The following is a 26811-nucleotide window of genomic DNA, read 5'->3' on the forward strand; positions in this document are numbered from 1 at the left end:
ATTTTCTGCTAGGCAAAGTACCCCCTCGTTGCCCATAATTTTCAGGACCAAAAAGAACACCAATACCTTCAACAAGAAAGAATACGGGCTGCATCATCCTGGGTCTCGGTGGTGCCAAACTTGGTCCAAGTCAAATCAGCAGAGGAGAAATCCTCCTACGGTGGATCTTGAACTGGAAGATGGTTTATAGATTCAACGACAGCCACAGGGTTGTAGATCCGTACCGCAATATTTGGTATCAAACCAGCACAACAATTAGCAGCACATCTGCGAATACAGTGAACACATTCCCTTGAATTAACAAGGAAATGTCACAAACCAGTCGAATCAAGAACCGGTCAACTCTATCTAACAACTACTAAAACTGAAAAAGTACCTCTGAAAACTTGAATATGTGTATTTTCAAATTTTCATCCACTTATAATACAATGAAGTTTCTCTCCCAAAACCTTCTTCCCTCGTCATCGAAATTTTCTCTCAAAATTTTTCCGATCGTTATAGTTTTATTCTTCTACAACAATGTTGCGGCTGTAAAACTACCAAACAATGAAAAGGTTCCGGCAGTGATTGTTTTCGGAGATTCAGTAGTGGATCCTGGAAACAACAACAATATTAGCACTATAGTCAAATGTAATTTCCCACCATATGGGAGAGACTTTGTAGGACAAAGACCTACTGGAAGGTTTAGCAATGGCAGAGTCCCCTCAGACATGATAGGTAAATCTAAGTACTGTCATTGTTTTTTTAACTTTTTACTACTGGCTCAACCAAACTGTAAAAAAGATTAACCGTTCACAATTTTTTCAGCTGAATCGGTTGGAGTAAAGAAGATATTGCCAGCTTATCTGGATCCAAATCTGAAGATTCACGACTTACTTACTGGTGTAAGTTTTGCCTCAGGTGGCTCAGGATATGATCCTCTCACTCCTAAAATAGTGGTAAATACAAACATATACATAGACATATACATCGATGTATGTATGTCTATATATATATATATATAGATATATAATATTTAGGGTCAGACTTGCTTTTTGTTTACATTTCATACACATCCTTGATTTCTATTGATCTGTTTATGTCAGTCTGTCCTATCATTATCAGATCAAATAGACATGTTCAAAAATTATATAAGCAAGATTACGGTAGCAGTCGGAAAGGAGGGCGCTGCAACTATAGTATCGAAAAGCATATACATTGTGTGCACAGGAAGCGACGACATTGCGCATACCTATTATTTTACACCACTGAGGAGACCTCGGTATGACATTTCAGCATATACCGATCTCATGGTTGAATCAGCTTCAAGTTTCTTTCAGGTAAACATCGATCAATTGCAATTCGCCAATGTCAGCGCTAAAAAAAAATAAATGGTTTGGTGCCCATTCATTACCACTATTATAGCCATACACTTAAGATCCATCCACATTTCAGACCTAGCTAGACATAGCCAAGTTTGTTAGAGCAGTCTGCGGTTTGTTAGAGCAGTCTGCTCCTCCTGCACCCTAGTTTGAATCCGCTTCCCATAATTAGATAAGACTAGAATATCGCTCGAACAAAATAACACAGCTTTCATTAGAACTAGCCACCATAGAAGAGCAACAATTGTCCATCTGCCGCATAATGTCGGTATCCCAATTTCCATAGATGAGCTCACACATGAATATCATCACTATTGGAATGAGGTTCCCACAAGTAACCTAAATGAATCTTTCATTATTCAATCTTGGGTTACAAGTAATTGGGATTGTATGAAGAGGATGCTCTGAGTTGTACCAGATAGGGTTGAAGTGTGACATATTACTTATTACTTTTTTTATAAATGGGAATGCAGGAACTATATGAAATGGGAGCAAGAAGAATCGGAGTAGTAAATCTGCCGCCAATCTGGTGTTTGCCGTCGCAGAGAACACTGGGTGGAGGCAGAGAAAGAGGGTGCTCAGAGACTACCAACCAAGCAGCAAACCTCTTCAACTCCAAGCTCTTGCCCGAAATAGATGCCTTCAATACAAAGCTTCCAGAAGCAAGGCTTGTCTACCTTGATATCTATAACACAGTGCTTTCCCTCATCCAAAACCCTACTCAATTTGGTAAATTTTTGAAATAGGTCAATTTCGTATATGTAAGTTATCGGTAAAGTTCTCTTACCAGGTAAATATTTATGCTGTTAGACCATAAATCTATGACTGCATATTCTGGCACGAATCGACCAGATTAGTAGTGCAAATTCAGAGTTTGACAAGAGAACACTTTCACCTTTTTAAAGTTATATTATCATCATATAGTCTCGAAAACCAAATGCCACAGTGCATATTAATCATAATGTTGATGTATACAACGATTTATATGTGGGTTCAGGATTTGAAGTGATGGATCAAGGATGTTGTGGAACAGGAAATATTGAGGTTAGCATTCTGCGTACTCGTTACTCTCCGGGAACCTGCAACGATTCATCAAAATACATATTCTGGGACAGCTACCATCCTTCAGAGAAGGGATATGAAGTAATAATCCCTCTGGTTTTCGAATCGCAAGTTCATAAATTCTTCTGAGGAATCTCTCTCTCTCTCTCTTTCAAGTGTCGGCAATCAATAAATTTCCTTTTAGTTTTGGTGTATTTTCTTTCAGAAATTTGAGCCTCAATTTGTTAATAGTCTAGTGAAATTTATCGAGATTTTGCATTCAGTTGACGTGACAATTATTGACTGAAGCTGATATTTAACTTACCCTACCCCTCACTTATGCAAATGCTTAAACAGACTTATCAAAACTTGAACATACAGTGTATTTACATAATGTACTCTCTCCCAAAAACTTCTTCCTTCATCTAAATCGTCTCTCAAATTTATTTCAGTTGTTCTAGTTTTGTTCTTCTACCGCAATGCTGCTGCTGTAGAACTGCCGAACAACGAAAAGATTCTGACAGTGATTGTTTTCGGACATTCAATAGTTGATCCTGGAAGCAACAACATTGGCACTGTAGTCAAATGCACTTTCCCAACTTATGGGAGGGACTTTGTAGGAAGAAGGCCTACTGGAAGGTTTAGCAATGTTAGAGTTCCCTCACACAGTCAGAATTGATAGGTGTTCTAACACTAACAAATTTTTAAGTACTTTTTCTGAGTAGCGAGACATTTATGCATTCACACTACTGTTGTTTTTCCGTACTTTTTATAATGCGCTAAAAACTATCCTAATTTACGAGGAGGGGGTTAATTCTTTACGAATTTTTACCTGAATCAGTCGGAGTGAAGAAGATTTTGCCAGCTTATCTGGATCCAAGTCTGAAGGTTCGAGACCTACTTACCGGTGTAAGTGTTGCCTCGGTTGGCTTATAAGTAACATCTTCATAGTCATTTGTTAAGGATCTAGCTTAGAAACTCTTTTGCCCGTTTTAGGGTCAAAACTTAATGTTCCACGACGAACCACCACAACCACAGGAAATAATCGAGATGTAGAGGTGTTGGAGCCAAAATCTGCCTGATTTGCCCTAATTTTGGTTCGAGTTCAGGCCTTTTGAGTCTCTAGTTTATTTGATAGACGTGATCATGTGACTTAATTCTTTTCTATTCGGCCCCATTTTTCTCGGTAAAATATTGCCTAATTTGGAGAGTGCCAAAAAAAAAAATTTCAATCAGGAATACTCACCATCATCCATGAAGGAGGTAAGCTTCTTTGTTGCTACATGTTTCCTTCTCTCTTTAGAGGACGAAAGGCTGGCTGCTAATTTCAGATGCTACATGAAGGAGGCCAGCCTTTCGTCATAGTCTTGAACATTCTGAATATGAATCAACAAGATCAATAGTCTAAATTCACATTTTTAGAAATCGTCATAGTCTCGGAATTAATCATAATGTTGATACAATGATTTTATATATGAATTCAGGATTTGAAGTGATGAATCAAGGATGCTGTGGGACAGGAACTCTGAGGTTAGTATTCTGTGTACACGTTACTCTCCGGGAACCTGATTGAAAAACATATTTTGGGACAGCTACCGTCCTTCAGAGAAGGGATATGAAATTATCACCCGTATGGTTCTCGATTTGCAAGTTCATAAATTCTTCTGAAGCCGCTCTTTCTTTCAAGTATCAGCAATCAATAAATTTCCAAGCCAATTTTGGTGTATTTCTCTCTCAGAAGTTTGAGTTTCTATTTGTTACAAATTGCTGCCACTTTTTGGCGCAACCTTTATCATCACATTCAGGCAGATTCAACCCCTAAATCTGTTCCCTTGCTACGGATGGCATAAAAACTCTCCTTGATAAAAAAAAAATAACGTCTTCACAATCTTTGCGTTCATTATCCAGCTTAGAACTACTATGCGCTTCAGAATCAACCCCTAAACAAAAAGGGGGATTCGAATATGTAAACAAATCACACACTTGCCCTATAATTATTGAACTTTGTTCAACAACCTAAGATACATTATTAATTAGTAACTTTTGAAAACATACAGATGGATGCAAAACAGTGCAACACTAAGCGCTGATGGAGAAATGCAGTTGGATATTTACTGTTTTAAAAAGTGATTAAGCAGTTGATATATTTAATAACATCCCCTACAGCACTAATTACCAAATCAAATACATGATGCAACATTATCAAGGTGAATTAGATGATTTCTTAGCACAATTGAAGGGAAATAGGAAAAACAAGCAACACCATTTTTCTTGTTCTGATTTATGTAGGCACAGCAGCCTTGAATATTTTTTTGCAGAAGACGCCTTTCTCAACACCAAAGAATTATTGAACTAACTAGCTATTATTCTAGTGATATTTCTCGGGATATCACTTTCGAATTCCCTGGTTGGTATTGCAGTACCTAGAGGAAAATTTTCATCTTGCATCAGATGACGAAACAACTATATTGACTGGAGTTAATATCTAACTCACCTTATTAATATGTCCCCTTAGGGCTTAGGTAAATTTCGAACTACATTGATTAAATCAAACGCTATCTAACAACTACTAAAACTTAAAAAGCACAACTTTTGAGCCAATTATTTAAATGAACATGCACATTCCAGTGTGTATTTTCAATTTTCCATCCACTAAAAATACAATGAAGTTTCTCTCCCAAAAACTTCTTCCCTCGTCATCGGAATTTTCTCAAAAAAAAAAATTTCTGATCGTTATAGTTTTATTCTTCTACCACAATGTGGCTGCTGTAAAACTACCGAACAACGAAAAGATTCCTGCAGTGATTGTTTTCGGAGATTCAGTAGTGGATTCTGGAAACAACAACAATATTAGCACTGTAGTCAAATGTAATTTCCCACCATATGGGAGGGACTTTGTAGGACAAAGACCTACCGGAAGATTTAGCAATGGCAGAGTCCCCTCAGACTTGATAGGTAAATCCAAGTACTGTCTTTGTTTTTTTACTTTTTACTACTGGCTCAACCAAACTGTAAAAAAAGAGTAACCGTTCACAATTTTTTTCAGCTGAATCAGTTGGAGTAAAGAAGATATTGCCAGCTTATCTGGATCCAAATCTGAAGATTCACGACTTACTTACTGGTGTAACTTTTGCCTCAGGTGGCTCAGGATATGATCCTCTCACTCCTAAAATAGTGGTAAATACAAACATATATATATATATATATATATATATATTGTGGGTCGCGCCTCACCGCAGGCACTGATATACTTATCAGTCTCGTTTTCTGTTTACCATTTCATACACATCCTTACTTTCTGTTAATTCTGTTTCTGTCAGTCTGTCTTATCATTATCAGATCAAATAGACATGTTCAAAACTTATATAAACAAGATTACTGCAGCAGTCGGAAAGGAAAGCGCTGCAATTATAGTATCGAAAAGCATATACATAATGTGCACAGGAAGCAATGACATTGCAAATACTTATTTTTCGACACCACTGAGGAGACCTCGGTATGACATTTCAGCGTATACCAATCTCATGGTTGAATCAGCTTCAAGTTTCTTTCAGGTAAACATCAAACAATTGTATTCGCCAATGTCCCCGCTAAGTTTGGTGCTCCTTCACTACCGCTATTGTAGCCATAAACTACTAAATTTGCAATATCGTGCATCCTGAGATACATATAAACTTAAGATCCATCAGAATTTCAGACCTAGCTAGACGTAGTCAAGTTTGTAAGAGCAGTCTACTCGCCCTTCTGTTTCAAGTTTGAATCCGCCTTCCCGTAGTGTAGATTAAGCTAGAATATCGCTCGAACAAAATTATACAACTTTCTTCAGAACTAGCCACCATAGAACAGCAACAATTGTCCATCTGCCGCATATGTCGGTGTCCCAATTTCCATAGATGAGCTCACACATGCATATCATCACTACTGGAATGAGGGTCCCACAGGTAACCTAAATGAATCTTTCTGTCTTGAATCTTGGGGACCAAGTAATTGAAATTGTATGAAGAGGATGCTCTGAGTTGTATCAGGGTTGAAGTGTGACATGTGTCGTAGTACTTTGCTATTTATATTAATGTGGGAAAAAAATTGGGGCTGTAGGAACTATATGGACTGGGAGCAAGAAGAATCGGAGTAGTAAGTCTGCCGCCAATCGGATGTTTGCCGTCGCAGAGAACACTGCGTGGAGGCAGAGACAGAGGGTGCTCAGAGACTGTCAACCAAGCAGCAAGCCTCTTCAACTCCAAGCTCTCGTCCGAAATAGATGCCTTCAATACGAGGCTTCCAGAAGCAAGGCTTGTCTACCTTGATGTCTATAACACACTGCTTTCCCTCATCCGAAACCCTACTCAATACGGTAAATTTTGTGAAATAGGACAATTTCATGTATGCTACCAGGTATTTATGTTGCCGGACCATAAATCTAAGACCTCATGTCCTGACACGAATCAACTAGATTACTTACGCAAATTCAAAGTCTGACAAGAAAACACTTTCACTTTTTTTTTAAAGTTATATCATCGTCATAGTGTCTCGAAAACCAAATGCCACAATGCATATTAATCATAATGTTGATATATACAATGATTTATATGTGAATTCAGGATTTGAAGTGATGGATCAAGGATGCTGTGGAACAGGAAATATTGAGGTTAGCATTCTGTGTACTCGTTTCTCTCCGGGAACCTGCAACGATGCATCAAATTACATATTCTGGGACAGTTACCATCCTTCGGAGAAGGGATATGAAGTAATAACCCCTATGGTTTTCGATTCGCAAGTTCATAAATTCTTCTGAGGCCTCTCTCTCTTTCAAGTATCAGCAATCAATAAATTTCCATGACAGTTTTGGTGTATTTCTCTTTCAGAAGTTTGAGCCTCAATTTGTTTGTTGTCTGGCAATTTTTAAACTTTTATCACGCTTTTGAATTAGTCCCCAATGTGACATGGAATTAACTAATCAAATTATACTTCGTCTTAAACAAAGTATAAAAGTAAATTTGCTGAAATTAGTAAAACTGATCGAGTATCAAGCGAAAATTATGATGTTATATCTTTGTACAGTTTATCAACATCAGTTGATCTTCCTCTGATTTAATTACCAGAAAACCGGTTTATCAATCATATGATTTCATACGTCAAAGATATCTTAGAAAATAGAAGATACGAAAGCAAATGATTTCTGAGCACAATTTGGTTCCAAATTTGACTGCAAAGTGCAAACCAACCAGCTTTACTGGTGACACTTCTTCATCATTCCTGTAAAGAACAGGTCTCAGTTCGAATTCCCCAACTCCCAGTTGATAAAAGAGTTAACATCGCCGTATCCTTCGATTCTGTGGCACTTAATTAGATGACAGTTACCTTTCAGATAAAGTACTGCAATCAATGCCAATCTTTCTTCTTAATTTTGTGACCAATTCCCAAATTTTGAAAGACAATTTTGCATCTGTTGCATCCAGCAATACTTTTGACTCAAGTTAATACATAACTCTCTCCCATAATGTGGAAAAAATTAGACAAACATCAAATCAAACTAAATCATATCTAACTACTAAAAATTATACATCTTTTGAGAGCTAATAATTTAGGTGGCCCTCTACTTATATGGAGATGCTTAATTAGTATAAAACCTAGAGATTAAGCTTGCTTGAACAAGTGTATCTACATCCACTTAACACAATGATTTCTCTCTTCCAAGTACTTCGTCAGACATCTAATTCATCGGTCAAGTTTCTTTCAATCGTCATAGCTTTAGTCCTCTTCCATAATGCAGCTGCAGCTGCATTATTGGTAATTAATCTGCATCAATCACACTACTAGTCTACTCCTGTTGCTACTATTATCGTTCTAGTTTTTACTTTTTGTTACTGGTTCAACCAAACAGTCCAAAAAAAATAAGGGGTCATTAAGAAAAACTAATCTTGAAAGCATTTATGCTCATAAGTGCTTTTACAGACGGCCTGTTTATTAGAAGAATGCCAAAGTTTTGAATAAAAGTCTATGTACTTCATGAAAAAACATTTGGAAACACTGTAAATTGTAACTTTTTGCTGCCCATAAACACTATATATTTCTACCAAAATGTTGTCATAAGCGATTTTGGTTAATTCGAAACCACTTTTATCTATTCTAAAGTCACTTCCAAACATGCCCCAACTCTTTACAAATTTTCGGCTGAATCAGCTGGAGTGAAGAAGATTTTGCTACCTTATCTGGATCCAAATCTGAGTCTTCAAGACCTACGTACTGGTGTAAGTTTTGCCTCAGGTGGTTCAGGATATGATCCTCTCTCTTCCCAAATAGTGGTAAATATGTATCTCTACATATCTTCCCGTCTTTTACTATTTACCATTTTATACACATCCTAACTTTTCTGCTAATTCTGATTCTTTAGTCTGTCCTATCTTTATCAGATCAACTGGACCTGTTCAAACATTACATAAGAAGGATAAATGCCGCAGTCGGGAAGGAGAGAACTGCGATTATATTATCGAAAAGCATATACATTGTGTGCACAGGAACTGATGACATTGCAAATACTTATTTTACTACACCGCTGAGGAAACCTCACTATGACATTCCAGCATATACCCATCTCATGATTAAATCGGCTTCAAGTTTCCTTCAGGTAAACGTCGAACAACTTCAAATCTCTTCCCCGCAATTTAATCTCCTGAATAAAATAAAACGCTTCCTTAAGAATAGCCACCGTAGAACGACAACAATTGTCAATCTGCCGTATATGGCGGTACTCCATGTTCCATATATGAGCTCACAAGTGGATATCATCAAAAAATTTGAATCTGGTTCCGAGTAACCTAAAATGAATTTGATATTATTGAATCTTGCTGTCCAAGTAATTCGGATTGTATGAAGAGGCTACTTTTAAACGTACTAAAAAGGAAATGGGACTGCAGGAACTATATGGACTGGGAGCAAGAAGAATTGGAGTACTAAGTTTGCCGGCAATTGGGTGTGTGCCATCATAGATAACACTGATGGGAGGCATACATAGGGAGTGCTCAAAGCCTCAAAACCAAGCAGCAATCCTCCTCAACTCGAAGCTTTCGGCCCAAATAGATGCCTTCAATAAGAAGCTTCCAGAAGCAAGGCTTGTCTACCTTGATATCTATTACACATTGCTTTACCTCATCCTAAACCCTGCTCAATATGGTAAGTTGTCGATAAGTTCCATTACCAGAAAAATACGTATGTTGTCAAGCAATGAATCTGAGAGCGCATATTTTGACAAGAATCAAGCAGATCAATAGTCCAAATTCACAGCATCATGGAGGAACACTTCCATTCTTTTCAAGTTATTATATCCTTAATTGTAGTAGCCTCAACTTAAACCCTAAATGCCACAATGCATATTAATCACAATATTGGTACAATGATTTATATATGGATTCAGGATTTGAAGTCGCGAATAGGGGATGTTGTGGAACAGGAAATATTGAGGTTAGCATCACGTGTAATCCTCACACTGCAGGAACCTGCAACGATTCGTTGAAATACATATTCTGGGACAGCTATCATCCTTCAGAGAAGATATATGCAATCCTCAACCCTCTATTTTTCGACGTGCAAGGTCGTAAATTCTTCTGACGCTTCTCTCTCTTTCAAGTATGAGCATTCAATAAGTTTCCAAGTCAGAGATTTGGTGTATTTATCTTACAGAAGTTGAGCCTCGATTTGTTAGAAACTTGTGTCTTGTGTGTTCCATGCAGGCCATGCAGCAACTATATATTTTATTTCTGGTTTCTAATTATTTTTCATATGTAAAGATGTCCTGAAGCGTATGAATAAATCTATTTTTTACATTTAATATTTTGAATATAGACATGAACTTTCATCCTAATTTTCACCCAATGTGACGTAAAAATTGGAATTGAGCGGTGATCAAAGCTCACTTATTAGTTAATCTCATTAAAAAGGGAACAAGTCACTGGGGTTACTCGAGGGTAGTTAATTAGAGTGATAGATAGGAGCAAGCTAAGTCTTCATGAAGTTGCAATCGAAACCGTCCAATGTAACCAAAGAAAAAATACAGACGAAGAATAAGAATGACTAATTAATAGTAATCCTTTTATATCCCCATGAAGTTGCAGTCAGTAGTAGGCTCTTCTTTGATAATAACTTAAGGGTAATGCTATGAATACAAAATTTAATAAATTAAATGACGTGGAAGTTGATCATTAAATTATTACTTAAGCGTTGATATTTAGTGTTCATTTATATTGATGACGCATCATTTAGTTTGCAAATATTTTAATGTTTCTGTAATATACATCACGTCATTTGTGTTATACGGGTAATAGGATAGACACGTATATATATTCTCCTCTCCCCTACCATAATTTTTGGTCATTAGATATCTAGAATTACTAGATATAAAACATAATCCATAGAATTAATACCTTTTTGTAATTGAGTTAGTTTGGCAGATAGCATATCAACATGGGAATAGTTTGGTAAACTGTGTAGTTCGACATTTAATCAACCTTTTGAAATCATAATAAAATCGTGAGCAACCTTGCAGCTTATACCCCACATTTGAGTTGAAATTTCATTCAAACACCATGGATTCACTTATGACACCCTACATTTGAATGCAAATGTAGATACTAGGCTGCCTATCAAAACTGAGAGAGAATAGACATGATATACATCGGGAGAAGTGTCTTTTGGACTAGAACTTACCCTAGTGAAAACATATCGTGTTTACTTGGTGACACAGTGGATGTGGAAGATCTTGAACTGTTCACCGCAGCAGTAAACCAAGACAATATGCTACAAATATATCATGTCTGTTACAAGTCAATTCATACGGTTGTGTTCATTTTGGTCCTGAACAAATCCCGATTTCGTAGGAGTTTTAGAGAATTTAGCCATTTCAATTCTCACAAATGCGACCCCATTTACTCCTATATAGGTGACATTAATTAAGAATAGTCAGCCGTATTCCTCTTGATAACAAGATATTAATGTCATTAAATGTGTAAAACATAACCCCTCGAACATCAATAGACAACACACATTTATCATAAGAATGGGTAAGTCGTGTGTTCAACTTTTGAATCAAACTCAACCGGTTTGCCTATAGAACTTAGACCATAGGATTCCAATCAGCTAAGTTAGGTTTCCACCCAGTTCGATTCATTGAATTGGCTTAAGACCCATTCCCCTCGATGTAAATAATATTTGCTCTCTTGGTAGCCTTTTGTCAAAGGATTAGCTATATTTTCCTTTGACTTTACATAATCAATGGATATTATTCCATTGGAAAGCAACTTCTTAAGAGTATTATGATGACGCCTGATGTGTCACGACTTTCCATTGTATACATGACTTTTGGCCCTTGATTGCATGGCCATACTATCACAATGTATACATATAGCAGTTACAAGTTTTGGCCACACTGGAATATCCTCCAGAAAATGTTTGAGTCACTCGGCTTCTTCTCCAACCAAGTCTAGATCTATAAACTTTGATTCCATGGTGGAATGAGTTATACATTTCTGTTTAGAGGATTTCCAAGATATTGTTGCCCCTCCCAAGGTGAAAACATATCCACTTGTCGACTTGGATTTTGTAGTGTAGCTGTAAAAAATCATCAAAATCAGAGTTAAAACAACCGTTAAATCGTGATTTTTCATTTATAACCGTCGAAAAGTTTTGTCTCGTTACTTAATCTCTGAATGTTTTTTTTTTTTTGCAAATTTTGGCGTATGCGATCTCGAAGCATATATAAACAAGTTTGACGGTTGGATCATTGAAATTAGTTTCATAGGATACGTATCCCATCAAAACGATACATTAACTAACACTTAGAGTTTCTTTGGGTTAAATATTAGGCGGGAAATTGATGGATATAGGCTGCAAAATTTCCCAAACATTAGGCGGGAAATGGATGAAACTCTTGAAATATTAGGCGGAAAATTAATTATTATAATTTGTTTATGTGTTTGGTATTTTTAAATTACTTGATATTTTTATTTTTAATGTGTTTTATGATTTTTAATCTCAATCTTTGCCTATAATATACTATAAAAATAAATAAATAAATAAAACTTAAATTTTAAAATTTATATAGAATAATAATAGAATAATAATTAATAAACAATATATACATATTCATTATATCTATTGCATTTTATAGTAAGTTTTTTTTTAGTAGTGTAAAAAATTAAAATCATCAAAATAGCATTTTTCTTATCGTGTCGAAACAGGTTACCTGCGTGTCACTCTCGTGTAAACCTGTTAAGGACCCGTTATTAACGGGTTATTATCGTGTAACCCGATAATGACCCGATTAGTTATCGTGTTGACCCGAAACCCGTTATTTTCGTGTCGTTTACGTGTCGTGTTAACGGGTCGTGTAAGAAATTGCCAGGTCTTCGGCACAATGTCATTCACATTCACAGATTGTTGGATAAATATCAACAATCAATAATAAATTTATATATACTAATGAATAATTTAAATGAGTATAAACAAAACGAAATAATATTAAACAGACGAACTGAAGATCGAGGCTTGCATATCGCAATGTCCTTGAAACAGAAATTTCGTTCCTACTCTGTGCTTGTAGTTCTACGAATGTCTGCTTTACCAATATTCAACAATCAAAGTCAAGATTCAAGCACCTGAAAACTAGACTTCTTGCGAATTTCTTTGTAGTCCTCTCAGTAAGAAGGTTTAGGATTGTAGAAGATGAATTTGATTTATCAGTGTACTAAATGACATGCAGATGGATGTATATATAATAGGTTTATGTCTGTTCGCAATAGGTATGAGAATGGGTGCTTTGCTCTCTGGCATTCTTTCATCATTTCAGACTTCTTCTGAAAATATGAGTCTGTTGATATAAAAAATAATTAATTAATCAAATTCAAAATTAAGAAATAATTAATTAAAGAATTTAATTATTAGAGCCCGAGTCCAAACCCAAAACTCAAGTTTTAAGCCCAATGTTACTCTCCAAGTCCAACACTTCAACCATTTTCTAACAAGGACAAAGTCTTATAAAATGAGAGAACCTTTTAGTAATGATCAATGTGGAATAATATAGAATGAAGATTTCTACTCAAAATTTCCAACACTTAATATTCTATGTAAATTTCTCTTGGATCTTCTATATATTGCAACATTTTTCATATCTCATAATTTATTTAACATTTTATGTGTGGTAACTTGCTGTTGCCGTGATATTGACACGAATAAAAAGTTTCGGGAGGTGCTCAAAAATATAAAACTTCAACTAAAAATTTATGTGGTAATTTGATAGTGGCACGAATAGAAAGCCCGGTAAAATTAACTAAACTAAAATTGTGTGCGATGATTCTCCATAAGGCGGAAAGTTCATTGCCCGGTTATGAGGAAGCTACTCCAATGGTGTTCAGTGGCATGCTTCCTGTGGATGCAGACCAGTTTCCTGAGTTGAGGGGTGCACTTGAGAAACTGCAGCTTAATGATGCTGTTTTGAAGTTGGGGACTCTTGTGGCTTCTCCATACGGAAATTGTTCAGGAGAGGCTGGAGAGGGAGTACAATCTGAGTCTGATAACCACTGCGCGTTGTGTATAAAGTGAATTGTGTAAGTGGTGAGGTTGTTGAACGCTAAAATCCATCTGCTCTTCCCGAACCTAGAAAAAGGAAACCGATTGAGGAGCCTCTTGTGACGATTGAGATGCTTACGCCCAGGGATTACATCGGTCCTCTTATGGACTAGACAAGATTTACAGATTTTGGAGCATCCAGATGTTCATAAAACGTAAGAGAAATAATGAAGCTCTTTGCAGAGAAATGATCAGATTTAGCATAAAATAGAAACGATATCGCTCGGAATACAACTAGCCGTTGTTCCGAAACATATTATAGGAAATATACAAGTGACCAGTTTAGAAACTATTATTCGCACAACCATAATCTGAATTCTTTTGCCTCCTAATTCAAACATGAGGTTCCATGTATCCTAAACTGCCCCCAGCAAACTCTACAAAATTGCATACTCCCTACCCTGATCACGCCACCTATAGATACGAGAAAGAAACTATATATACATATAGAAACACAAGGCAACCGGTTCAAAGAAGTTTGTTCTGAGCAACAGCCTGACATAACTCGTCCTCGTAGAACAGAACTCGATTTTTGCACAGGGGCTTTGGTAAGGCAGATGGCATCATGCATCTTGGATGGAAATTTGACTCCTGGAAGAGAACTGCTGCAACCTGCCTCATTTCTGAGACTTTGAGGCGGGATGGTGGCCGGGGACCATGCTTTGGTGCTTTTGGAGTATGGGGGCTCCGAATCCATGTACCTTTCCCATCTCCCTTGCTGCAAAAACCATGTAAAACTCAGAAAAAGGAAAAACACATTGGACGGAATAAACAGTGACAAAACATAGTTTAGAACACAAACTTAAGAAAAGGCCAGTGCTCTGCGGGATGGGGTGTCATTGTATTCAGCATCTCCTGTCTGGAGCGATCTGGAGTTGTATAATTGAAGTAGAACTGCCTTGCAATTACAACCTGTTTCCAATAGTATAAACATAGAAGGTCATTTATCTTCAAACTAAAAATCAAACAAAACGTATGAATGTGTTCCTATGCATATATGTACATGGAGATAGAGATAGAGATGGGCTTACAGCTTTTCTAACTCGCTGAGAAACGTGAAAAACCGACTTCAGTTGGTCGTGATGCAGGTGACACAATAATTTAACCTTGAATTGCAAAAACAGGAATCACTACAAGTACATAGATATATAAAATTGAGAAGATCCAGATTCCAAACCCATGTGTGTGTGTGTGAGCGCATGTAAGAACTAAACAGTTACACGTCCTCAACTATAACATAGACAGGAGTCATGCATTGTCTTTAGTCTATCTCAGCACGTAGCATGTATCAAACTCAAGATCCAGTTTTACATTGAAACAGAAATACTGCACACATTCGGTTCCAAATACACCGCAAAATATGAAAAAAGAAAGAAGTAAAACATCTCTCAAGAAGGGATAAAAGGAGATAATAACTTGTACTTTACAGTATTGTGGTAGATCTAAGACCTAACATTTCTATCAGACCTCCTCTGCATCCTTGAACTGTATCGTTATACATTTTAAAGCAATTTTGCCAACCTAATCAGTATCCATAGTAATCAATTCTTTGTGCAAAAAATATCAACACTAACACAAAAAGAAAGAAACAAAGAAACACTACAGATCTCAATTCATCTAAAAACTAGAACACAAACAAAAAATTATTGAGAAACCACATGCTAAAGTTAAATGCTTCAACTTACTATGCTATATTGTCTATGTTCATTGATCGTCTTGCTGAATCAGATATCAAAATTGAAAACAGGTACAAGAAAGAATTGGTCAGCCCAAGTAAACACAAATAAATCATAAAGCAACCATCTTCTGTGACAGCCAGAGTTTCAGAAAATATTAGTGGCATGTCACATTTACAAAGATAAATAATTTACATCAAGCATAGAACACATTTATACAAGCACAAATGACGCTAAATCTGCATATATACCACAAACAAAAACATAATGAACATAGTAAAAACTGAACGCTGAAATAGTGAAAAAGGGTGAGAAATAGTAAACAATACCAGCAAATCCATGGGAAGGGACTCAAGCCGGGACTCCGACTCGCAATCTTCAACTCGAGGAGTCTTTGGAGTTTTCAACAAACTATTCTGTCTAACCAAATTCACAGGGGACAACATCAAGGGGCTTTTATCGATAGTCTTATCTTCAATCACCATATCGCCCTCAACTCTCTTGCTCTCAAAGGCAGGCACCCTTTTCCACCCCAGATCAGTACAAGACTTGGCTGAAGACACCTTATTGTACTTAAGCTGGGCAAGAGCACCCGGTTTCAGATACTTGTTGCCGGAACCCCGCCGCTTCTTCTGTTTCGGGTTCTTCGAATTCCTCTCCTTTGGAGACACTTTCCCCATCTCCCCCGCTTTTTATTTCAGCCCAAAATTATTTTGCATAAAATCCCCAATTTTTCCCCAATAAATAAATAATCGCCAATTTCCCAATTCAATAAAAAAACCTAAGCAGCCATAATCTATCAAATCTGAAATAAAAAATTTCAATATTAGCAGCGGTATTAAAACAAAAATAAATCTGACAAACCCCCACAAAAAAATATGCAAAAAATTGCATACAAAATATCAAAATCTGTACAAGCTCTACCTTTCGAGGGTTGGAGATCACCTCCATCCCTTTTCCAATTGCAATACCTGAAAACCAAAATCATAAACCGAAAACTCGTCAGAAACCCTAGATTATCCAAATTCGAACAGACCCATATCCCCTAGCTCGTACAATCCACAACAAAATCATAAAATTAGCAAAAAATTAAAGAAATTACAAACCTTCCACAAAAAAAAAAAAAAATCAAAGCGAAAACCAGAGCATCGTAGCCACAGAATTTGGGAGACAATCCAAAAATAAAAATAAAAATAAATAAATAAATAATAGGTAGCAGAGCAAATGCAGAGGCGGAGGGGGGAGAGAGAGAGAGAGAGAGAGAGGGGGGGGGAAATGGGGCCGCTAGGGTTTTACTCAGATTTGAAATTGATGCAAATGCCCGCGAAAGCTCCACAGCAGCAGTTTTTCTGGTACAAAACAAAAACCGAGATAGTGATTTATATAAATATTCTATCTGGCTCTTACGTGGCGATGTACGATTGGCGGAATATTAACTGCAGAGAGTTGTAGGACAGCGGGTGTCTTTAGTGCTTAGCCACATCGGACGGCACGGATTGCGTGCAAGATGCGGACAATTGGGCTTGTTCCTTAATTGGGTGGACTATTTGGTAAATTTGAAAATACTTTTTGGAGGGAAATAATAAAAGTTTGAGAGCGAAAGCGAAATATTTTTGTGATGACTAATATACCCCTCGTTTTTCTGTTTCGTGGAGGGTATTTTGGAAATTCGGGCTTGTGAAAGGCGGTGCTTTTGATATCTCGATGTTGTTGCAAGAGCTGGAGAGTGGGCCCGATCAGGCCGATCGTATGATGGATTCAATGCGTGAAAGTACATAATCTACCCTTTATGGCAGCATTAACCGCGCGTGACTGCCGCTTCTCTTTGCTTCGATGTAGAGGGCATTGCAGTCAATGCAAAGTTCAAATTTTCCGTAGCTTTAACCATGGTAAATTGGTAACCTGGTGACAGTTTATAATTTTCAACGTCATAATTTGTTTGGGCTAAAATCGGCCGAGTCTAGCAAGTTTAAATTCCTCAAAATTTTCTGGGCCTTTCTGAACTGGCCTTCATATCTTAACCGGCCGTTTCGAGAATCCAATCACGTGGGTCGGGGGTGGCAATGGGTCGTCTTGTGCTGGGTCTGGGCTGTTTCGGTTCGAGGTGTTAAATGGGTCATAACTCATGAATCTCCATTCTTCACAGGATATAGTCTTTTTATAAAATGAATAAGATAAAGAACGACAATATCTTCTCTTGTTTCAATTTTATCGGATGTCTCTGAAAGAATATCCGACACAAAAGGTGACAATATCAGGCACGGCGCATTCAACAATTCGAAATCTACACAAATTTAAGACTAAACATGTATACCATTTAGCATTGTTCAACTAATCTGAATTTTCTATAAGTAGTGTGCGTTACTGTATTGTTGCATTATTACTTGATATATTTTCTGTGCATGGGATAATTTGGATTAAATTGTTGGTCAAGGAGATGTTGGCATGCAATGATGGAGTTCTAAAATTCTCATTGCATGCTTTTACCCCAAACAGCTTCCCACTTCATCACATTGAACAGGCCGATAAAGCATATAATTGTTAAAGTGGTATCAAGGAAAGCTTTGAATAAAGGCCTTGAATGAATTAAACTGGTTACGATAGGGTTATGATTTTCGTTAATGGATTGGATTTCTGAGATGAATGTGTAACATTTTACTTTAGCATGCGTGACGCTTTTTATTTGATTGGGATTTTTCTCATATAATTTTAATCGATAATGTACGTAACAACTTATTAGTGGATTGTCTTATATATCAACTACAAGATAACTTTACCGAATTTTCTCTCCAAATATAGACGTATTGGCATATTCTCAACCATATTTTAATCTTGAACTTTCGATGTCACTTTCGTTGCGCCCTATCGGCTTAAATTTGTTATTTTCAAAGGTGTAAAGAGCAATCTCTGTCCTAATTAACTGTTTTTTTTTTTTTTTTTTTTTTTTTTTTTGCAAAGAAAAACAAGTTATAAGAACGAAAAAGATTGATTAAGCTATTAGGAATTAAAATGAATAAACATAGCTACAGCACAATGTTACAACAAAAACGAAAGGGCATGGGCTACGAGAAAGGACCATCCATAAGAAGTGGTTTAGATTGAATGAGAGAGTATTGAGTGCAAACAAATTGAGTAGTCATTGACATTATCGCTTTTAGGTACCCACCAACAAAGGGCTCTTTCAATGATGTTTATTTGCCATTGGACTCTTTTGGGCACGTAATTGTCAATGGTTGTGATTAGCCAGCCAGAAAATTGTGACACAAGGACAATTATAAATGGAAAGGTAGTTGATCACTTTCTCTATAGTTAGTGCTATGCAATCCCACTTTACTAGGAGAGTTGTTTACGTGCGAGTTGTCAACTCTAATAATTTGCCTCCACCATTTTACGTGCGAGTTGTTTACTGCAAAATTTAACTGAGGCTAGCATGTCTTTGCTCATTCTATCCTAACATATTTCTGCCACAATAATGTTACAAACCATCCTGAAATTTAAGGTTTTTGTTCCGTTATTGCTCACAATTTGATGAATGAGATATATGAATTATGATGTGAGATGGAAGAGAAAGGTTATAACTATAATTGGGCATGTTACCCTAATCATTCACTTTCTAATGGGTCACATCCTTGGGTAAATCATTCACTTTCTCTCTTTTTTTCCCCCAATATTTAAAGAGGAAATGTTCTTGGGTAAATTTGAAAAGTTAAATGAGATAGTACATAGACTCATCGTCTATATTGTATTATATGTAAAGAAAGAGTGCCATACACCCAAAAGGAAGAGGTCACAAAACTTGATGTCAATGTCTTTGAATAGGAAAAAGAAATCAATACAAAATTATAAGTTATTGAAACCTAAATTGTGCGAACTTATTAGAAAATAATTTATTAAACATAATCGTTTATTTTCGATATCACGATTCACATATAATCAAAATTATCTTTAATTTGTTAGCGTATGTTTGTTTTATTTTCAGCCGGTCCAGGTATTATCCTTACAACATACAGTTTTCGTTCACAAATTTGTTTGGCAGTGTTTGAACTTGCACATGGTCTAACACACAGGCAATGACAACTAGTGACTAGGTCAATGCAAGCTATAACCTCCATTTGCCTTTGCAAACTGCAACCTCCTTCCTCCACAAAATTATAAGACAAAAAAATACACAGATAAAATCCTAAAAAATTGGTCACATTCGCAGCACTCAAAAGGGTCCAAGCTTTTCCACTTTTTTTCACAGAAATTTATACTCACAAAAGGCAAAGGGCACCGAAATAAAAACACATTTTCTGATATGGTTTGCTGCCACAGCCTGTAAACTTGTGACATCCAAAACCTTCGCACCTTCTTTTGATTCGACACTTAGTATTAGGCTCACCGATTTGCTAAAAAAAATATACAATTTTAATTTTAACAGTACATTATTTTCTTGCTTTTCTAGCATGGAAGGCAGCACCGAAGTGTATTTTTAGTGGAAGTATTGTTCCCAACCCATTTGACACTGAATTTGTCAGCTACTATTATAATAAGTTACCTACCTACTTCACACTCTTGAGGCTTTTAGGGGTCCTTTGCCCTTTTTAATTCCTAATTTTAGCCCACCATATCATATGTACACCATGAAACCACCAATGAAAATATAATTGTGTAAGATAAACTCAAGAGAATAATTTATATGGTATGAATACACCGTTACGTAGCATCTTGTGCTAATAAAATAAATATGTGTATAAAATTTATGTATATGTTTATTTTATTGGTAGAGAATGACACCGAAAAAAAATATTTGTATCATGCAAGCCATTCTCTAAGGTAGAGGATCATCTCCTGAGCTTAGGATAGGAATTCTCCTTACTAGCCCATCTGGGCCGTTCAAACTTAATCCAACGATTGCAATTATTATAACTTTTAGAGGATTCTCTTGTTTGGAACCATTAGATTAAATTTGAACGGCCCAGATGGACTGGTTAGGAGGATCCCTATCCTGAGCTCATGAGAGGATCCTCTTCCATTCTCTAATACTAGAGTTTTGCCATTGTCTTTCCAAGTTTAACAAATGACAGGTCTAGGTTTAAAATATTCATTAAAGTCAATTTAAGGTAAAAAGAGTATTTCTGTCACAATGTTTTGATCCCAAATTGTGATCAAATGCAAGTGGTCATTTACTATAGTGGTGAAAAGATGTTGAACTCTTGCATGACAGTGTAGATTCAAACTCTGTCGGTAGTTAATATAACATCTAATCTAACAAAATCTATCGTTTGACAAAAAAAAAATTATGTTCAAACATTAGTTTGTTCAGTTTTCACACACAGAAAATTATTTCAGTTCAAAATAATTGAACGTTAAATCACTTAATTATAACAGTGAATGACGTTTCTTTTTTACAATAATGATATAGATAATTGGGTAAAATCTTACCATGTCAATCACAATTAAGTATGAAAGTCGAACCTAAGTTCTAGTGGCGTGAATGCTAAGAGGTCTCTTTGAAAAGTGGTACTTTTTAAGGACTCTCACCTTACATTTTAACGTTAATTCTCGTGCAAATATTATAAAATATTGACAAAAAACATGAGATGATAAAAAGTTCATGGAGAGTCCCACTTTTGAGAAAATCTCGTTAGCATTGCTCATTTTCTTATACAAGCAATGAGAAATGCTAAGGAGACTATCTCAAAAGTGGGACTCTCCATGAATTCATTGTTACTTGTGTTTTTAACACAATATTTTATTATGTTGGCATGAGAATTAACATTAAACGATGAGGTGACAAATAGGCCATGAAAAGTCTCGCTTTGAGAGAATCTCTTTGGCATTTATCTACAAGCGATAGCGGAAAGAGAGAACAAAACCTAACGAGAAATGCTAAGGAAACTGTCTCAATGATAGACTTTTCATAGATTCTTTACCGCCTCATAGTTTAACATCAATCCCTACGCAACATATAAAATATGGTACAAAAAATTAAAGTGACAGAGAATCAACGAGAAGTCCCAATTTTAGAAGAATCATTTTAGCATTTCTCTACTTCCAAAACAATACTCGTGATAACAACCCGTGATCCATAATGTGGTAGCTAATTAGACAAAAAGTTGTTGAGTTTACAAATAACAAATTTATAATGTAGTGATGAGGAAGCAAAGTCCCAAAACAGTCAGCACATCAACAAAAGCTTTTCTCCTTTTTGTGGTCCCCACCGCATATTCCCTCTTCATGTGATGTTCCCACGACTTGTCTAATTACAGTGCCAGCCGAATTATTATTTTTCTTTTCTTTCAATTAATTATGAATGTCTGAGCTTATAGTTTATTAGTTTGATCAATGGTTTCCACCACCTTAAACTCTCAAGTTGTTTGGCATAATATTCTTTTAAGATGAAATTACGGCTATATCCGCAACTTTTTAATACCAACTGATAATAACGTCGAACATAATATAGCATTTGTTTACGTTGATATTGTAATTAAGCTTCTTATATGGACATGATATTATTGTCATGTTTTCTGTGTGAAACCCTTATTTCATATCCCTCAGATACTAGAAAATTGAACACCAATTAGGAATAAATTGGCATGCTTATGTTATATTATGGTCAATATAACACATTATGTGATATATTCTATTCAGGAGATTCGAATACTTGAGGGTCAAGATTGTTATCAAATATTATAGACCTAAAGGCTAATAGTATTGGTTTAGATTTGTAGTTCTAGTGTAGAGTTCTAAGACTTGGATCAAGGGTTTAGGGTTTGGAGTACAAATATTTGAGTCATCTGATCACTTTCCAAATCCGATCACAGGTTAAAATTTTCAATCCTTAATTAGTTTAAAGTTCATAATTTAAAGTTTGATTATGATTCTCTCCCCTCATATTCTCCTTCTGATGCAGGGCGTAGCGGATAGAAACGAATTAAAATGATAGATATGATTGATAGGTAGGGTCCACTATCTCCTGGTGCGAGGAGATGCCTGAAAACCCTATAAAATTTGGTTCTAGTATCAGCTTACAACGTAGACACTTGAATGAACAAAGCAACAGACTCTTAAACAAGAGAAAGACACATAAAAACGAGTTTACAACTCAAATCTCAATATGATAATTCAAACAACTTCTCACATTTTCTTTACAAATACACAAATTTATAAATCCTCAACCCCCCTCTTAATAATTACTGATACATGCATCATTACTAGAGTTAATGAACTCATTAATATTAACCCCACTTAATCTACCCCACTAACATATATTTATTACATTAAATAAATATTGAATTATTACATAAAATTCAGTACTTCAAAACCCTTGCATTCCATGTATATTGACTGAATTTCAAAAGCCAAATGTATTGAATCTTCCGATGATCTTATTTCATGTCTTGCATCACCTTCCTTCTCTCCCCTCCTCTCACACTTTTCATTTTGTCTTTCTCTCTATATAAAAGAAAATTAATATAAGATGTTAACGTAATTTAATCGTGATCGTTCAAATAGAAGAGGAGGGAAGATGAGTGAAAAAAAAAGGGAGATAATCCTACTCCTTCAAACTTTGATAGTTTTATGTCCCAAAATGCTAAGCTCACACTCTTTATTTTTAAATACTAAAAAGAGACTCTCTCAGAGTGAGACTTTTATACATTTTCTGCCATCTCATAATTTAATATTAATTTTCGTGCTAAAGTGATAAAACATTATAATAAAAAGAAGTGATAGAAATTTATGAAGAATTTTACTTTTAAGAGAGCCTTCATTGCATTTATACTCCATGAACAAACATTAAGATAATTTTTTTTTGGGAATTGACCTAGGTGCCATGTTGCATTCCAAAATTTACAAATAATTGTTTCCTATGTTTTGTTTGCTTTCCAAAACATAATTGGAGATGATGGAATTAACGTGGGTTTCGGAGACAGGAGCTATCAGCTATCAGTGGAGGTTGTGCTGGAAAAGCGTGATGCTACACGTGGCACGGGCGTCATGTGCAGTTTGTCATCGTCGTCGTCGGACATTGGGTCCACCTGGTAGTTGCCAGAGAATGGATGTCGAGGTTTCCTGTTGGCATGTTTGACGATTTGTTGCTAAACTTATAAAGAGCTGTTAATTTTTTCTTTAAATTTTAATTTTAGCTGATAATTCTTTTGAACTTTTATAATTTGTCAATTTATTATTTGAATTATAATTTTAGCTGATTATTTGTACTTTTATAAATAGTCAATTTCTTAATAGTGTTAGATTTTAAAAAATTTCATCTAATTTTGCATCCATCTTGATCACGAAAACAATTGAATGAAATTTTTTAAAATCTAACATTGGGGGAAACTATGTGCAAAAATTCAGGGGATAATCAATTAAAATTCATGACAGACCCCAACCCAGGAAAGTCAAAGCATGCTGGCCATCACCATGAGGTGACGTAACCATAAGGGTGATGTGAAAAAATGGATAAATTTAAAACAAATTAGAACTAATTATACTAAACAGTGAAAGAGTGCGCAATTGTGGGAATAACCCACTACAATTATTCAGAGCATAATAGACAGTACGACTACCGTAGAGTAGTCAAAGTAGCTAAGTACAATTATTACACAACAGTGGATAAGTTCATACTTCTAAACCAAGGAGAATGTTAGAATTGCCGAGATTCCTCGAATGCCACAAAGAGTACATCTATCTAGGTCCTGGAGGGGCGAAAAATAAAGTTGAGTGAGTCAGCAAAACAATGCTTATACGAAAACCTTTATTTTCGAATATAGTAACCCCTTACCGTAAAACAAGTATAGTTTTCTTAAAACATACTACGTTGGTATGTAAACAACAACAACAACAACAATATAACCAGAAATATGCCAAGTCATGATATTTCAATGCCACAGTAATCAAAATCATGTGATGGTCAAGTATGGCTAAATGCTCATCCATCTAAGCTGACACACGAGTTCAAACAGAAAATCTCTGACATGAACAAGACTGGGTGTAATCAATATGATGTAGTACTACAATCATGTGAAGGTTGGTGCAAAAGCAAGGTCACATACAAGTCAGATTGCATAATGCAATTTGCCCCACATGACTGGCGCCTAACTTAGATCCAAGGTAAGCGAACGGTGCGATGTGAACATACACATGAAGGACTGGGCTTGGCCCTGGGGCGAGTACTAACACCGGTGCAGCAAGATGAGCATGTACAAATATGTATGAATGTCATGACAGTAATATCCCAAACATATAGCAGCATTTATCACATTTAATATCACAACAATGAATACTTAGCAATATAAACGTAAAAGTGGAGTAACTACGCATTTAGGGAAACTATAAATATGCATAGGCATAAAATAAACTGTCTACTCACAAGTACGCCATAGGGTTGCAGCCCCCGAACCTAGCCTAGCCCCGTAAGTCACCAAGATACGTTTCCTCTATATGTGAAATAACTATAATAGGATTAATTAAAGCACATATACGGAAACTTAAATAAAACCCCCATAGTTATTTTCAGATAAATTTTTGGACCCCGTACACGCTCTCATGCGCTAGCGAAGGCATAACTATACGCCGTTAGGAATATTCCGTTAAAACCTTAACAGAGATTAACAGCGTTACCTGACGCCGTTAGAATATTCCGTCGACTTTGACGAAATATTCCCTGACTTCTCCGACGAGCTCCATCATCTGCCGTCTGTAACTCAAATCTCGCTGGTTTCTAGAAAAATTTCAAACTCGCATAACTTATTCATTTCTCAACCATTTTTGACCTACTTTATATGGATTTGAAGCTTATGAAGAGTAGAATCACGTTATACCTTTTTGGAGTCCAAAAAGTGGACGGAGGTGGTTGGAAATCACCTCGAAAGTTCCAGCCAAAAGTGAACTCCTCGAAACTCGGTTGTTTCGACGTTGAAGCTTCTTCAAAATTGTCCTAGAGGTCTCGGAAAGTTGTGGGAAAGCTTCCTCGACCTTCAAAACTCCTTAACTCAGCCTAAAATTTGATGAACTCAAACTCACTGAGTTCGGACCTTCCGAGTTCGACATCCAAAACTCGGTCAAACTAAGGTTGGTTGGTATAGTTGAGTTCGTGAAGATGAGATGAACGTAATGGTGAGGGTTTTAAGCTCAATCTACGAGTTTTGGTGCTCGTTCATGGCAGTTACAGAGAAAGAGAGCTTCAGGAGGTAGAGAGAGAAAGCTTTTTCTTTTGCTTTTCTGATTGGGTGCCACGAGGAGGGAATGGATGGGATTGGTGAGAGATTTGAGGCAGTTGATTGATGAGGGAGTGAAATAATGGGGAGTGCACGGGTTGGCTTTAAAGAAAACCAAGGATAGGGTTTAGATTTTGTATAGAAAAGAGAATCGAAAATCTATTCGAAATAGTGTTTTCACACTGATAAAAGTTCTCGTACTCTCGCAACAACGTGTACAATTTAAAAGTGATAGTGAGGAATAAAATAAAAGCAATATAAACACGTCCACGTCACTTGCCTACAAGGGCATACGGGAAGAAATTTTATAGAAAATTAGGGACAGGTCGTCACAATTCAAGTTCAAGAAGAAAATTGGCTAATTAAAAAGTTCAAGAGGGTAATTGGCTAAATAGGGAGAAAATTAATAGCTGTATACAAGTTCATGAGACAAATAAGCAAATTCCTTTTCTTGTTTATAGTTGAGAGAACGCTTATTTGATGCTTTTGACCTTTTTCCTAGGAAGATCCTTGTCGGATATCATGCGGTCATAAATCATTGTAATTTTTTTATTTAAAATTGAATATAAACGGTACCTGATAAAAACTAATCATACAATGTATAATGAACAAATATGATTAGAAGATTCCAAACTCCTCACAAAAAAGATTCAGCGAGGATCCTCTCTTCTTTTACCCTTTTCAATGACATTGTCGGTTTGAGCTTCATTTATTCCCCCTACAACCTTCTCCGGCGGCCAGCCTGTCACCTTGTTTTCATCGATAAAACTTTTATGAATATTTACTGACATTTTTCTTCGTTTTTGACTAATAAGTAAATAAGGAAATAAGTAATGGCAAAGTAAGTAAATAAGGAAATAATTAAGGTCATCCCTTTCAACAAAAAATATAGCCGAATTGAAATGTAATCACCCC

General features: G+C 36.1%; 3 protein-coding genes, 1 long non-coding RNA gene and 2 pseudogenes across 6 annotated transcripts; 3 read left to right on the forward strand and 3 right to left on the reverse strand.

Annotated features, from left to right (window-relative positions):
* Nucleotides 1-248, reverse strand: part of LOC137711343 (uncharacterized) — an 834-nt pseudogene extending 586 nt beyond the window's left edge.
* A 180-nt stretch (nucleotides 249-428) lies between these two features.
* LOC137732537 (GDSL esterase/lipase EXL3-like) lies at nucleotides 429-2552 on the forward strand. The gene is made up of 5 exons (XM_068471861.2): nucleotides 429-717; nucleotides 808-938; nucleotides 1086-1319; nucleotides 1835-2090; nucleotides 2359-2552. Exons 1-5 carry the CDS (start codon nucleotides 429-431, stop codon nucleotides 2550-2552), a joined length of 1104 nt encoding a protein of 367 aa, XP_068327962.2.
* Nucleotides 2553-5023: 2471 nt separating this feature from the next.
* On the forward strand, nucleotides 5024-7414 carry LOC137730899 (GDSL esterase/lipase EXL3-like). The gene is made up of 5 exons (XM_068469902.2): nucleotides 5024-5357; nucleotides 5449-5579; nucleotides 5723-5956; nucleotides 6498-6753; nucleotides 7001-7414. Exons 1-5 carry the CDS (start codon nucleotides 5066-5068, stop codon nucleotides 7192-7194), a joined length of 1107 nt encoding a protein of 368 aa, XP_068326003.2. The 5' UTR covers nucleotides 5024-5065; the 3' UTR covers nucleotides 7195-7414.
* A 1092-nt stretch (nucleotides 7415-8506) lies between these two features.
* LOC137711268 (GDSL esterase/lipase EXL3-like) lies at nucleotides 8507-10071 on the forward strand (annotated as a pseudogene). Its single transcript, XR_015956142.1, has 4 exons — nucleotides 8507-8704; nucleotides 8794-9027; nucleotides 9317-9572; nucleotides 9814-10071. The product of XR_015956142.1 is annotated as a GDSL esterase/lipase EXL3-like (transcript).
* Nucleotides 10072-14194: 4123 nt separating this feature from the next.
* Nucleotides 14195-17050, reverse strand: FBS4 (F-box family protein). Its single transcript, XM_088685240.1, has 6 exons — nucleotides 16801-17050; nucleotides 16619-16665; nucleotides 16024-16499; nucleotides 15050-15124; nucleotides 14821-14930; nucleotides 14195-14736 (listed from the first exon to the last, which is right to left on the reverse strand). The coding sequence occupies exons 3-6, from the start codon at nucleotides 16372-16374 to the stop codon at nucleotides 14487-14489; spliced, it is 786 nt and encodes a 261-aa protein (XP_088541366.1). The 5' UTR covers nucleotides 16375-16499; nucleotides 16619-16665; nucleotides 16801-17050; the 3' UTR covers nucleotides 14195-14486.
* Nucleotides 17051-24144: 7094 nt separating this feature from the next.
* LOC137717469 (uncharacterized) lies at nucleotides 24145-26000 on the reverse strand. Of its 2 annotated transcripts, XR_015956449.1 has the most exons (4): nucleotides 25501-26000; nucleotides 25301-25400; nucleotides 25050-25116; nucleotides 24145-24375 (listed from the first exon to the last, which is right to left on the reverse strand). It is a non-coding gene; the product is annotated as an uncharacterized LOC137717469 (long non-coding RNA). The 2 variants fall into 2 exon arrangements; XR_015956448.1 differs by lacking the exon at nucleotides 25050-25116 and having other exon boundaries at nucleotides 25501-25997.
* Nucleotides 26001-26811: the final 811 nt, after the last annotated feature.

The sequence above is a fragment of the Pyrus communis genome, chromosome 15 (genome assembly GCF_041283825.1).
Source record: "Pyrus communis isolate YQ-2024b chromosome 15, ASM4128382v1, whole genome shotgun sequence".
NCBI lineage: Eukaryota > Viridiplantae > Streptophyta > Magnoliopsida > Rosales > Rosaceae > Pyrus > Pyrus communis.